Source organism: Aethalodelphis obliquidens, unplaced genomic scaffold (genome assembly GCF_003676395.1).
Source record: "Aethalodelphis obliquidens isolate GAN/ISIS:26980383/991018 unplaced genomic scaffold, ASM367639v1 scaffold3, whole genome shotgun sequence".
Classification (NCBI taxonomy): Eukaryota; Metazoa; Chordata; class Mammalia; order Artiodactyla; family Delphinidae; genus Aethalodelphis; species Aethalodelphis obliquidens.
Window position 1 is genome coordinate 48,640,202 of NW_020837947.1, and position 14,271 is coordinate 48,654,472.

At 34.6% G+C, this 14,271-nt stretch overlaps 1 protein-coding gene across 1 annotated transcript in view; it reads left to right on the forward strand.

Moving 5' to 3' along the window:
• Positions 1–13,747, forward strand: part of WASF1 (WASP family member 1) — a 93,918-nt gene extending 80,171 nt beyond the window's left edge. Inside the window, exons 4-9 of the mRNA XM_027088750.1 lie at positions 5,487–5,640; positions 6,709–6,826; positions 8,303–8,475; positions 10,102–10,281; positions 11,396–12,024; positions 12,887–13,747. Coding sequence (XP_026944551.1) covers positions 5,487–5,640; positions 6,709–6,826; positions 8,303–8,475; positions 10,102–10,281; positions 11,396–12,024; positions 12,887–13,044 — 1,412 coding nt within the window. The 3' untranslated portion in view covers positions 13,045–13,747. The remainder of the gene's footprint in view (positions 1–5,486; positions 5,641–6,708; positions 6,827–8,302; positions 8,476–10,101; positions 10,282–11,395; positions 12,025–12,886) is intronic.
• The last annotated feature ends 524 nt before the right edge of the window (positions 13,748–14,271 follow it).

Here is a 14,271-nt window from a genome sequence, read left to right on the forward strand (position 1 = left end):
CATACCCTGAGGAAACCATAGTTGAAAAAGAGTCATGTACCACAGTGTTCATTGCAGCTCTATTTACAGTAGCCAGGACATGGAATCAACCTAAGTGTCCATCGACAGGTGAATGGATAAAGAAGATGTGGCACATATATACAATGGAATATTACTCAGCCATAAAAAGAAATGAAACTGAGTCATTTGTAGTGAGGTGAATGGACATAGAGATTGTCATACAGAGTGAAGTAATTCAGAGAGAAAAACAAATACCATATGCTAACACATATATATGTGGAATCCTAAAATAAAAAAAAAAAACTGGTTCTGAAGAACCTAATGGCATGACAGGAATAAAGACACAGATGTAGAGAATGGACATGAGGACATGGGGAGGGGGAAGGGTAACCTGGGATGAAGTGAGAGAGTGTCATGGACATATATACACTACCAAATGTAAAATAGGTAGTGCGAAACAGCTGCGTAGTCAGGGAGATCAGCTCGGTACTTTGTGTCCACCTAGAGGGGTGGGATAGGGAGGGTGGGAGGGAGATGCAAGAGGGAGGAGATATGGGGATATTTGTATATGTATAACTGATTCACTTTGTTATACAGCAGAAACTAACACACCACTGTAAAGCAATTATACTCCAATAGTGATGTTAAAAAAAAAAGGAATTTACTACACAACTTTTTTACCCACGACCTTTGTTGTACATGTTGTAATAGATTGGTGGCTTATGTATAAATGCCATTAGCATGAGTCTCCTGGGTTTTCTCCTCTTTTTTTCTTTTTTCTTTTTTTTTTTTTTTTTTGCGGTACGTGGGTCTCTCACTGTTGTGGCCTCTCCCGTTGTGGAGCACAAGCTCCGGACACGCAGGCTCAGCGGCCATGGCTCACGGGCCCAGCCGCTCCGCAGCATGTGGGGTCTTCCCGGACCGGGGCACAAACCTGTGTCCCCTGCATCGGCAGGCAGACTCTCAACCACTGCGCCACCAGGGAAGCTTTTTTTCCCCTTTTTTACCTCTTCTTTTTGTATATTAAATAGCTCTTCATTTTTTGACATAAAATTTTTTTGGCCAGACTCTTCCTCCAGTTTCTTTGTCTTTTCTCTCTTATAATTTGTTTGTATACATTTGTCTTAGAAATAATTTGAAAATTACCTGAAATTCTTAGGTTTGATTGTTTAAGAATGCAATTCCTTTTAATATACTTGTGTGTGTGTGCATATTGCTAAACTGCTAGAATCTGATCTCGTTCTTTCAATGTTACTTCCCAATTTAAATCAACATTTCCAAAAGAAAAAAAAAGTTCCCAAATTGCCAGTATATAGGACAAAAGTGTTCTATCCTGAGATATTAAGCTAGGGATATTAGGTTTAAAAAAATAATAATGGTAGAAAGTTTAGTGGTAAAACATTTCATGCCTTGATAGAAAACATTGAGTGGTGGTGTTTCTCAAATGCCTCTTTCTGTTTTGTTTATTTTTTAAGAAGGAAAACTGAAACTACTAAGAACATAATTTTCACTTATCTACCCTAGCGTATTATTTAATGTGAATCTCTTATAATCCTCTGTTCAAAATATTTTTTGTGGAATAACATTTTTATTATAAATGTAAGTTATATAATAGATCTAAACTTGAACAGTAAAAATATTAAAGGAGGGCTTCCCTGGTGGCGCAGTGGTTGCGAGTCCGCCTGCCGATGCAGGGGACGCGGGTTCGTGCCCTGGTCCGGGAAGATCCCACATGCCGCGGAGCGGCTGGGCCCGTGAGCCACGGCTGCTGAGCCTGCGCGTCCGGAGCCTGTGCTCCGCGACGGGAGAGGCCACAACAGTGAGAGGCCCGTGTACCGAAAAAAAAAATTAAAGGATATCGCTGAAAAAAGCAAAAGGTAGAATATAATGATGGCTGTTTTAGTGATTGAACTAACTTCTGACATAATTTAATGCCTGAATAAGGAGAGGTGAGTACTTAACTATGCTAAGTTTCCTCTACATGCAAAGATATAAACTCATAGGTCTGGATATGAGAAAAAACCAAGACAGTACTTTAAAAAAAAAACAGCTTTATTGAAATATATTTCATACACCCTACAATTAACTCGTCTAAAGTTAAAGTGTATGATTCAGTGGTTTTTAGTATTCTCACCGAGTTATGCAACTATCACCACAGTCAGTTTTAGAACATCTTCCTCACCCCAAAAAGAAACCCTATATCCAACAGTAGTTACTTCCCATCTCCCCTTCTCCGTAGCCTCCAGCAATCACTAATCTGCTTTCTGTCTCTATGGATTTGCCTATTCTGGACATTTCAAATAAATGGAATCATGCAATATATGGTCTTTTGTGACTGGCTTCTTTCTAAGCCTAATGTTTTCAATATTGGTTCATTTTGTAGAATGTATTGGCATTTGCCTGATGACTAATGATGTTGAGCATCTTCTCATGGCTTATAAGCCACTTAGAATCGAGTCTCCAAGCAGGAAAGTGGTGGAGCTAGGACTTAAAACCAGGATTTACACCCAGGTTACTCTGAGTGAAGTGGACCAAGTGCGCGATTTTGAGACTGTGTACAAAACAGGGAGCAGATTGTTGGCATGTGGGTGACATGAAATGAGGTGAAGTCAGTGTAGTCATGCCAGATCTTTCTTTTGTCCAAGAAGCCAGGTATCTAGATTTTTATCTCTTACCTCTTGTTTTTAAATGTTGACGACTGCAACTAGTTCAGTTAAAAGCAACTAAGACAAAAATGATTCTATTTTTGTGCAAAGGGCTGGATCTATAACCTGACTTTACATTGTACCAAAAATCTAACAGAAATAGATAGTAAAAATGTGTTTCTTCCTTTAATAAAACTACAGTCGAATGTAATTCACGGTGATGTATAAATGTAAAAAAAAAAAATTAATAAAAAGAATAATAAAACTTAACTTAAAAAAACAAAAGAAAAAAAACAAAACAGGGTTTAAATGACTTACTGGCCATTTGTGTATCTTCTTTGGAGAAATATCTGTTCAGATCCTTTTCCCATTTTTAATTCGGATTATTTTTCTTGTGATTGTTGAGTTACGCAAATTCTATATATATTCTGGATCCAAGTCCCAAATCTTATGATTTGAAAAGATTTTCTCTCATTCTGTCGGTTGTTTTTTACTGGTGGTATCCCTTGAAACATGTTTGTGTATATTATAATGTATACAATGTATATTGTTATACGTCATGAAATTCTTGAGATAAAAATCATTGGTAATATTAAAAAAAAATTTATGGCCATGCTTTCAAATATGTCATTTATATCCAAAATTTCTTTTTTAAATAATTTAAACATGTAAGTTACAAATACATTTCATCTAAAAATATAGAAATATACAGGCAGTTCTTTTATGTAACAAATAAAAATTAATATTTAGTTTGAAAATACTGTTAAATTTTAACAGGTATTTTAGCATTCCCATTAAAATTGAAAATGAAAATACAGATACTAGTAAATAACTTAAGGTGTGTTTAAGTGTTTTAAAAAATTCTTAATGTGCCAACAACTATCAGAATTATTCAGTTTCCTTTAAAATTATATGGAGCATTGGGAAAGAATTCAGAATCTAAAACGTTGAACTACTTAATTTGAAATTGTCATGGATATGTTGAATAGAGGAATTTTCAAAGTTATTTTACCTAGATTTTTTAACTCAGTTAAAGTTCACATAAAATAACATTATGAGTAGAATAATAAATTACAGAATGTAATATCAATATTTTGGGATTTTTAATTACCATTAAATAGTAAGTAACAGTAATTTAGAAAGGGTAAAAAACTGAGTCTTTAAACAAAGCTCTGTACCATTATCTTTAATTCAGTTATGTTTACAAACATATTGTGCTGACTTACTGTGTTATATAACACTAAGTAATATCAGATGTCATTGTTGGCAACTGGAAGGGGCTTTGTCACATTGGTCTGTTAACAAATGAGAGAAATGATAAATGAAAGGAGCTGAAGATAGAAAAATGCTTATTACTTTACATGTTCTTTATATCCTTTACTAAGACAGTTTTGGGAAATCAAACACTAGGTTTCATACTTACAGTTAATAAGTGGGGTAGGAGAGTGGCAAAAATTGATCCATTTTGATTGCAGAAAACAGAGGCCACTTCTGATAGGAGCCAGAGGAACAGCATGTGGTACTGTGGCAGAGAGATTAGCCTCAAAGGCAGACAGATCTGCGTTTTCTGTTCTGGCTCTACTGCTTATTAACCATTTTACCTTGGGCCAGTTATATAATATTTTCTATTTTCTTATGTTTAAAAATGGAATAATAATTCCTATCCCATTAAATTGTTATAAAGCTTAAGTAAAAATTAGTGAAAGCATCTAACACTATAGTTTATACTCATTAAGTATCTCTCATACTACTCTTTAGTGATAGTGGGAAAAAAACTTTTTTCCTTCTCTGAATTTTATTTTGGTGTTTTTAAGTCAGAAGTGGAATTGCTGGGAATGCAGTCATGTTGTGGCTATTGCATAGCCAGCCTCATTGCTCCACTTATTTCATAGACCCAAACATTCATGTTGAGTGAATTTTATTTGTAAGGATGAAAGAGATACTATTTTAGGGAGAAAAATAATTTAAGAATTGTTATGATTATTTAATACTGACCTTTCTATGGTATAAGGCATTTGTACTAAAACCCATATTAGATATGTTAAAAATCACCTAATTTTTTAATATCAAGAAATCACTCTAAGAGTTAAAAATCTAGTATTTTGGTAAATTTTTTATTTTAACATGCTGCACAGTCCAAAAGAAACTGAGCAAATGAAGTTATTTTAAATCCTCATATGTATGATGGGGCTGTGTTAACTTACTGGAGAAACTAATGTACAAGATAGCCTCAGTCTTCAAGAACTTGTAGTTAATTGAAGACCCTTATAGAACAAGATAAAAGGTAAGTGAAATAGACAACAGTACAGATTGCCCAGTACTTGAAAACTTAATTTTCTTTACAATAAGTTTGTTTTAACTTTATAGTCCATGTATCATACTTATAGCATACTTAAAGCATAGAGGGCAATAGTGCATTTAGCCCAGAATGCCACTGATAACTAAGTAGTTCCTTCAGTGTTATTGGTATAAGCTAAATAAAAGTAATAAAGGGAGATGGAAAAAAGATTATAGAAAAAAAGAGGAAAATGTAGGTTGGTGGGGACTGGGGACGGCAAGGAGAGAAAAGGAAAAGGTGCACTTGATGGGAAATGTAGCATATGCTTCAGGTGTCATTAGAGCCTTAGAAATCAGAGGTTGCATTAAAACCCATCTAATTGGAAAAATAAAGCACAAAATGATGTGGCATATAGTGATAGAACATTTAAAATATGGTTCCTGATTCATAAGCCACTAACAGTCATGACCTTCTGACTTTTAAACAAATACGGTATATGAATTTGTCCTTATGTTAAATCATCTTAGTAAAATAAAACAATACATTTTGGATTTTTGTTTTAGTGTCTTTGCAAGATATAACCATGAGAAAAGCTTTCCGAAGTTCTACAGTTCAAGATCAGCAGCTTTTCGACCGCAGGACTTTGCCTGTTCCATTACAGGAGACGTACGATGTTTGTGAACAGCCTCCACCTCTCAATATACTCACTCCTTACAGGTCAGTACGCTAATAAGTAAGAAGGCCGGTTATTTATTTCAGACTTCAAGTTCAGATATGTAGCAGTCTACCTTTAAATGCTAAATCCCCAAACATTTTTTATTTCACTGGTCTCCTGAGCAATGCAGAGAACCCTCCTTATCCACCACCTTTAGAAAACCTTTGCCTTATTCACTAGGTGAGTTCCCAAGGTTTGGGCATACAAAAAACAAGACTTACTCAAAGGAGTTGTTTTGACAGGTGTTTTTAAGAAAAGCCAATGGCAAACATGAATATGAAGAGACAAGGAGTTGTTATTGTCTTTTTAATTTAATTTCTAATTAGATGGAAAAGAAAAAATAAAGAGTTCAAAATCCCACCACATTAATAAAATATTGTTTTTTTCTGGTTCTTGTCTACTCTTGATCTTTGCATTAAATATCTGTGTATTGAATATGTAGTATCTGTTTTTAAATTTTTTTTACCATTTAAAAACTCTGGACTTATTCAGCCTTTCTTTGGAGTCTTTCACATGAATTGTTAAATGGGTGATTTAAGAGGCACAACACGTGTCCTGAATAAAATGGTATTTGGATAGTTATTTGAAACTATTTGTCAGTATGCAAGGCATTGGATATAACTATTACTATTAGAATGACTATTTGGTGATATTTTTTGGATTTGGTAAGATGATAAGTAAATTAGAGTATTGGCAGAAACCCTGTATAGTTTCTCTGTTCTGTTGTCCTTTCAGGCTTTTCTCTTTGGCAGAATCATTAGTAATTACTGGAATTTCCCACAGGACTTATAGAAAACTTGGCATTCAGCAGAAGTTAGGGATGAAAATTGTCCAGTTGTACCTTTAAATTATTAATACCAACTCTGAAAAACTTCTGGTTTTCCAGAAGTTTCCTGTCTGATTTGTGAGAAATGTTCTATTGGTGCATATTCTCATTTATTTTGCCAATATTTTTACACATGCTATATTTTGTTAATGTAAGAGGAAACAATTTTAGTAAAATTACTTCTATTCCTATTGCCTCTCTAAGTCTTACTAATGTATATTTTAATTGATATTTTATACTTCAGAGATGATGGTAAAGAAGGTTTGAAGTTTTATACCAATCCTTCATATTTCTTTGATCTATGGAAAGAAAAAATGTTACAAGATACGGAGGATAAGAGGAAGGAAAAGAGGAAGCAGAAGGTATTTCAAAAAATTGAAGTTAGTTTTCATGTATTTGTGATTTGTTGCATATGTGGGACTTTATTAATTCTGTACTTTGACAGTTTTATTTTATTTGGTCCATATGGTCAAATACTGAAGTCTTTATAACCACGCAGAAAGATCACAGTCTAATGGGGAGCAAATGAACAATTAGATTATTATAATATGGTGTGATAAATACCCACCTAACAGAGAGGTATGCATGGAGGGTTTGAGTAGCACAAAATAGCACCTGCTTTAGGGAGGACGGGGCTGATAAACACTTCAACAAAGCTTATAATGAATCTTGACGAACAAATAAGAACTAAGTGGTCCAGGGAAGAGAAAGGCATTCTGCTAAAGCAGAACAAAGGAATATTGTACAGATATTGGTAAAGCAGATTAAGTTAATATTTTCTTACCACAGAGCATATCCTAAATGGAAAGCTTATAACAGTCTCACTAAATTCCTGTTACCTGTCTGCTGTATTATCATTTTCTACTTTCTAATAAAATTCACTTGGATCTGTTTTATTCCATGTTAATGATAACTAGAAATATAGAAGGAGGAAGCAAAGTTGGATTTAGGCAGAATTATGAAGGTGGCAAAGTTTGTCTTTATCATCCCTCTGTTTCTTCTATAGCTATCTCTGCTCTCCCTGCTCTTCCCCAAAATGCCTACATGTTATTATTTTCTGCACTAGACAGTGTACCCGTGTTCTAGCCAGAGTTTGCAGACTGGTGACTGGTAGCCCAGACTATGCCTGCAAGCAGTTTTGTTTGACAAACACAGTGGTTTTTAAATTTTTGAACTGGAATGCCTTAGATGGACATACCCGTCTAGTTCAGTGCAGGCCTCATCTTATATCTGGCTCTTTTTATTCACGTATGTTACCTGCTTGGCCCCTTTGGTTTCTTTCTATACTTTTTCTCCCACAGTTGGAATCACTTTTTGTTTTATTTTTCAAATACCCTATTTTCTGTTGAGTGACAGTTATTATGGTTTAATTGGGTAATTGGATTTTTTTCTAATGTATTGGCTAGCTAATTAGTCGTTTCTCAGATAATATAACCTTAGTAAATTTTCAGGTTTTGGCTAGAGGTAGGCAGTGCCTTTAATTGTAGAAATTTCACTAATTATAGCAAAAACTAATAATGTGGGAGCAGAGTTGATGAATCTGTTTTCATCTGAAAGGACTTTCTGACCTCAAGTTTTATTATGTAGACATACTATTTTTATCTGATACATCAATTTCATTTAAAGGTTAAAAAAGCATTTGAAAGTGGGATTACAAACAAACTAGCTAAGATTTAACTCTGAATGCACAAATGAACTGTATCTCTGTTACTTTTACTATATTATGATGACATTGTCTTTTTCAATACTGATGTTAGAATTCTATTTTCGTTGTTATAACCTCTTTTTAAAAACGTAGTACTTCAGCATTTGGCTTTGTTTCAATACATCTGTTATAGCAGAAAAATCTAGATCGTCCTCATGAACCAGAAAAAGTGCCAAGAGCACCTCATGACAGGCGGAGAGAATGGCAGAAGCTGGCCCAAGGTCCAGAGCTGGCTGAAGATGATGCTAATCTCTTACATAAGCATATTGAAGTTGCTAATGGCCCAGCCTCTCATTTTGAAACAAGGTTTATTTTCTTTTGTTTGTTTTTTTAAACAAAATTAATGGTAAAACACTGGCTTTATTTCTAATATCTATATGTCTAAGTCTTAGGTCCTGAACTGTTGAATTGACAGACTCTGTTCTATAAGCATTGAGTTGATTTTGAAACCCTGACCATTGTGAGCCTATTGAAGTCTGATCTTGGGCAGATCATTTTTGTACCCGGACTTCAGTTTTCTCATCTGTAGAAAGAAGTGGTTGGAGTAGATGATCTTCGATGTTTTAACTTTCATATGAGGTCTCAGCTCACTCTCAGTAGTTCAGGCAGAGTCTGTTAGAATTTCATAATAGAGTAATGGGGTCTGGATTTTTTTTTTGAAGTATTATTGATTCACTGCATATAAAATAGGAGTTGGAAGGGGGTTATATTTTGTTCCTTTTTCTTTCCCCTGACTTCCTTTCTATGCCATATCTTCCACCTCAGATATATCAGGACTTTCAAAACAAAATTACTCATCCCCTTTTGCAGAAATATGCAATAGGTCCTTTTCCTTTCTCAGTGGCCAGGGACCCTATCTAACTAATATGCAACCCTAACAAACATTATACTAGCATCTCTCTGTGAAGAGATTTGTGTACAGTTGATTATAGTTATTATTATATGTTTTATAGTTATTGATTTTTGAATGGAAAAGAACTTAAGACTTTCTTTCGAATAATACATGTAAATTATTGGGTCATAAGTGTAAATTATTTTGGCCTATTTTAGGAGTAATATACATATAAGGTACTATCCATATGTAGTACTGAAAGAAAGAGACTGAAAGGATTGATTTTTTAAAAAATTAATAATCTGTAGACAGACATTTATTTCTAATCACTGTTAAGTGATTGAGGTATTGAGCCTACCCAGTTGTGTAAATATAATAATTTCTAACTTGCTTTGTACACATCTTTTGAATCCAGCTTTGTCTCCAGCATGCACTACAGTCAGTAAATATTTATGTCTTCACATGCTCAAGGTATCTAAAATTTTGCTTAAATCTGACTTAAGTCACATGTTATTATGTTACGCAGCTATTTTCTGAGTACCCTAGCACCTTTGAAAACAGCAAAAAGACAAAAACAATGTAGTTAGCCATGTCTGTGCTACTGGTATCACAGACCTATCTCCCTTGGGTGCCAGACACTTGGAAGTCATTTAGGTTTAAAAGAACAGCAGGATATTCTGGTGGTAGAAAATTCCAGTTTTCATATTCTAGCTTGTTGTCATTGGCATCTTATTGTAAAGAAAAAAATTAAATAGAGGCAGATAGCTTTGAACACAATTGGCTGAAAGTTATTTTCTTTTCTTGTTTATCAGATTATGAAAGTAATACTTTTCACCCTTGTGAATTGAATTAGTATTATATTATAAAATAATAAAATAACTGAAGGTCATCATAATAACCTGAATCAGCAAGGAAAGGTTGCGTTGTGAGCAGCATTCTGTGTTTTAAAAGCAGGATGAATGTAATAAATTTCTGAAAGAAGTTTCTTAAAGTAGTTAAAATATTGGCATTCAAAGGATAAACCTTCAATATCTCATGTAGAACATTTTACTTCACCAATAATTCAAGAAAAATACACTGATACTGTATGTATTTTTTAGACCGCAGACATATGTGGATCATATGGATGGATCTTACTCGCTTTCTGCCTTGCCGTTTAGTCAGATGAGTGAGCTTCTGACGAGAGCTGAGGAAAGGGTCTTAGTCAGACCACATGAACCACCTCCACCTCCACCAGTGCATGGAGCAGGAGATGCAAAACCCATACCCACCTGTATCAGGTATGTCAGAACAAGCACATGATGTTTCATCTCAGATGTTGGTAACCTTTTTCTTTAAAGGCCCATATAATAAATGTTTTCGGCTTTAGGACATATGGCTTCTGTCACAACTACTCAACTCTGCCATTGTTGAATGAAAGCAGCCATGGACTATACATAAATAAATGAATATGTTTGTGTTTCAACAAAACTTTATTTACAAGAACAGGGATTGGGTCAGATTTGATCCGTAGTTTGCCAGCCTCTCATAAGAGCTGACACATTCTCTTGGGAAATTTTAGCTAATGATAACTTAAAGATTAAAGTGTGTTTCATTTTATTATAGCTTTGTTATCAAGCACATGATCTGCAATATATTAATAAAAATTAAGAATTTTTGGTATGTGGTTAGGGACAAAGAAATGGGAACCAAAGACTTGATTATAAATGTTAATTTAATATTAGGGGAAATACTCTAAGAATTTGAGAGAGAATAGGCAATTGCTCATAATAATCTTTTAGTAAAGCTTTTTGAAGTTTCATTTTGTCCACTGTTATCCACATTATAATTTTTTTTATAGAGAAATAGAGATCAGCTTTACAATTTCCAGTTAAAAAGATCAATCTTATATTACTGACTCATTTGATGTTCCATCCTCAGCAAGGAAGAGGGGCATAAATTTCCTTTTGTGGTTTGTAATTAGTTGTCATTGATTTAACTGAAATGACATATAATGAGTCTTAATAGCTTCAATACAAATACAGTATTGTTTTGGCCACAGGTATAGCAATACAAATGTTGTAATATGATAAATGTTGAGTCATTATGAGGACTCATATCCCAGTGTAAAACTGAGCATTTTATCAAAGGAAGGATAAAATGCTCGAGTGGATATGAAAGTTGCATGAGAGGATGAGATCGTTTAGAATATTATAAATCAAAGCGCCACGTATTGATTTTCTTGTTAGTGTACTTTTAGTTCTCATTTCATTCTAAATATTGCTGAAGAATTTTTAATTTTTATAGGAACATGTTAATGCCTCTACCTTGATAGAATTACTGGTAGCCATTTATGTTTTGTGTGGTTAGTTTTTTCTCTTTAAGTAACTTGCTGGGATCTCTTTATCATTTCAGTTCTGCTACAGGTTTGATAGAAAATCGTCCTCAGTCACCAGCTACAGGCAGGACACCTGTGTTTGTGAGCGCCGCCCCACCACCTCCTCCACCACCTCTTCCATCTGCCTTGTCAACTTCTTCATTAAGAGCTTCAATGACTTCGACTCCCCCCCCACCAGTACCTCCCCCACCTCCACCTCCAACCACTGCTTTGCAAGCTCCAGCAGTACCACCGCCTCCAGCTCCTCTTCAGATTGCCCCTGGAGTTCTTCACCCAGCTCCTCCTCCAATTGCACCTCCTCTAGTACAGCCCTCTCCACCGGTAGCTAGAGCTGCCCCAGTATGCGAGACTGTACCAGTTCACCCACTCCCACAAGGAGAAGTCCAGGGGCTGCCTCCGCCCCCACCACCGCCTCCTCTGCCTCCACCTGGCATTCGACCATCATCACCTGTCTCAGTCGCAGCTCTTGCTCATCCTCCCTCTGGGCTACATCCAACTCCATCTACTGCCCCAGGTCCCCATGTTCCATTAATGCCTCCATCTCCTCCATCACAAATTATACCTGCTTCTGAGCCAAAGCGTCATCCATCAACCCTACCTGTAATCAGTGATGCCAGAAGTGTACTTCTGGAAGCAATACGAAAAGGTAATTTTCTCAAGAGCCGTTAAAAGCATTGCAATGGTAGCATTAGAACTTTTCTAAATATTGGAGACAATAATGTTTTCTTCATTTATAAAAGTTTAGATGCTCATGTTTTTGTACAAGTGATCTTTAGAAAGTAAAGCTATGTTCAATTTATATTTTAAGTCTTTTTCAAGAAAATATGTCACATTAATCATTTTATTTTCATACTTAGTAGGTGTTCTTGAAATGTTTATTGAATGAATGAGAAATTAAAAGTATCAGACTTAAATGTTATAGAAAATTTAGTTAAAACCCTTTGTAAATATTATATTCAATATATATAACTCCTTTTAAAATGGTATTTTCTTCAGTGTTAAGGCTGTCCATTTGATATGTAAGTGACACTTGCTTTACCAATACCTTTAAAGGATTAAGGTTCCTACCTTAGTAACAAAGGAACAACCTGTCACATTCATTTATTTATTCAGCCAACGTTTCCTACTATATGCCAGGCAGTAACGGTATAGAATGAATAATAGTGCCTTTCCCTCAAGTACTGGGGAGAACAAAGCCACAGAAAATATGCTCAACGATGTTTAATTTATTTGACCGTAGAGGTAACAAACAAAAGAAATGTATCACCTGGTTAACTTTAGGAGGTGGTGAGTAGGGAAGCACAATAGACCATAATGGCTAAATAAACTATAGACATCCACTGGGATATGTGGTAAGTTTCATCAAATCTTCAAATTCTTTTTAATAGATCTTGCTTTTTATTTTCCTGTTAGTATTTCTCATGTGTATTTGAATTTATTCGATTAATAATATCTAATAATATCTAGTATTTTGGTTTACAATGAATGGTTTGGATTTACTATATCAGGTATTCAGCTACGAAAAGTCGAAGAGCAGCGTGAACAGGAAGCTAAACACGAACGCATTGAAAATGATGTTGCCACCATCCTGTCCCGCCGTATTGCTGTGGAATACAGTGATTCAGAAGATGATTCAGAATTTGATGAAGTAGATTGGTTGGAGTAAGAAAAAATGCATTGATAAATATTACAAAACCGAATGCAAATGTCCTTTGTGGTGCTTGTTCTTTGAAAATGTTTGGTCATTCCAGTGTTTTGCTTTCTTTTCCTTAAGGTAAATAACCCTTTTCCTCCATAATTTTTGATTTCTAAGAAAAATATTAGCATACATTTCAAACTAAATGTTTTACAGTGGCTTATCTTTTTTTATTTTTCCCTGAAAAGGCATCATTTGGTCAAATAAACCACTAAGTATTAAGCATGGACAGCTGTTATTAGAGTAGCTGATTCAGTTTTTTGATATATCTTAATTGTGCACTTTGTGAATTTTAATTTAAAGAGAGCAACTGAGATTAAAAATCTTGAGGGCAGCTGTATCTGTTAATGAGCCTTATTCCATTTCCTGACGTTTTAAAAGAAGAAACACTACCTTTATATGAATACACTCAGAAAGTACATTTAGCTTGTAGTATTGAATTCTCTTAAAGGAATGCTTGAATTTTTAATTATTGTTTTATTGTTTTAAAATACTTGCCTTATTTGAATGTTTAGCAGTATCCCCTTCCTACTTATATATTGTGTGGTACAATTTTGCTTGCCTATAAGAGTTTAAAAATTTTCCATGTGAAATACTCTGACATAAACCATGTAACTTACATAACTGTTAAGAATAACAGTCTGATTTAATAAATGGTTCATTTTAAAGGTTCATGGGTGTTACCTCTTTGAATAAAACTTTCTGATAGTTTATCAAATAATATAAAGTAGGCTCTAAATAGTCAATGAAAAAGTTAAAAAGTACTTAAGCTGTATAATTTCCTCTTAATTGTACAGACTCATATTGTCTAGTGCATAAGGTAGCTTTTATGTCATTTTTTCCTAAAGTCAAAAGTCAGTATTTTTCAACTCCTTATGCTCTTAAATTAAAATCTCAACTTGCTCTCTAATTGCAGCACATCTTGACTTCAGTTTAACAGCATTCTTGAAATTATGTTTTGCAATGATAAAATTAGTTGTTAATGTTTACACAGTCCAGATTCAGGGATGAACGAGAAGCAGCATCAATATCAGATTATTTAGTATGAAGAAAAGACTAAATGAGGCTTTGGTAGTTTGACTATAAAAGTGACTGTAATCTTCATCCTTGCTTCTATCCCATCAATAGAGGGATCCCTCTATCCCAGCTACTCCCATCAAAAGATGGGTTCTGTTACCACCCGCTTTGAATCTGAGT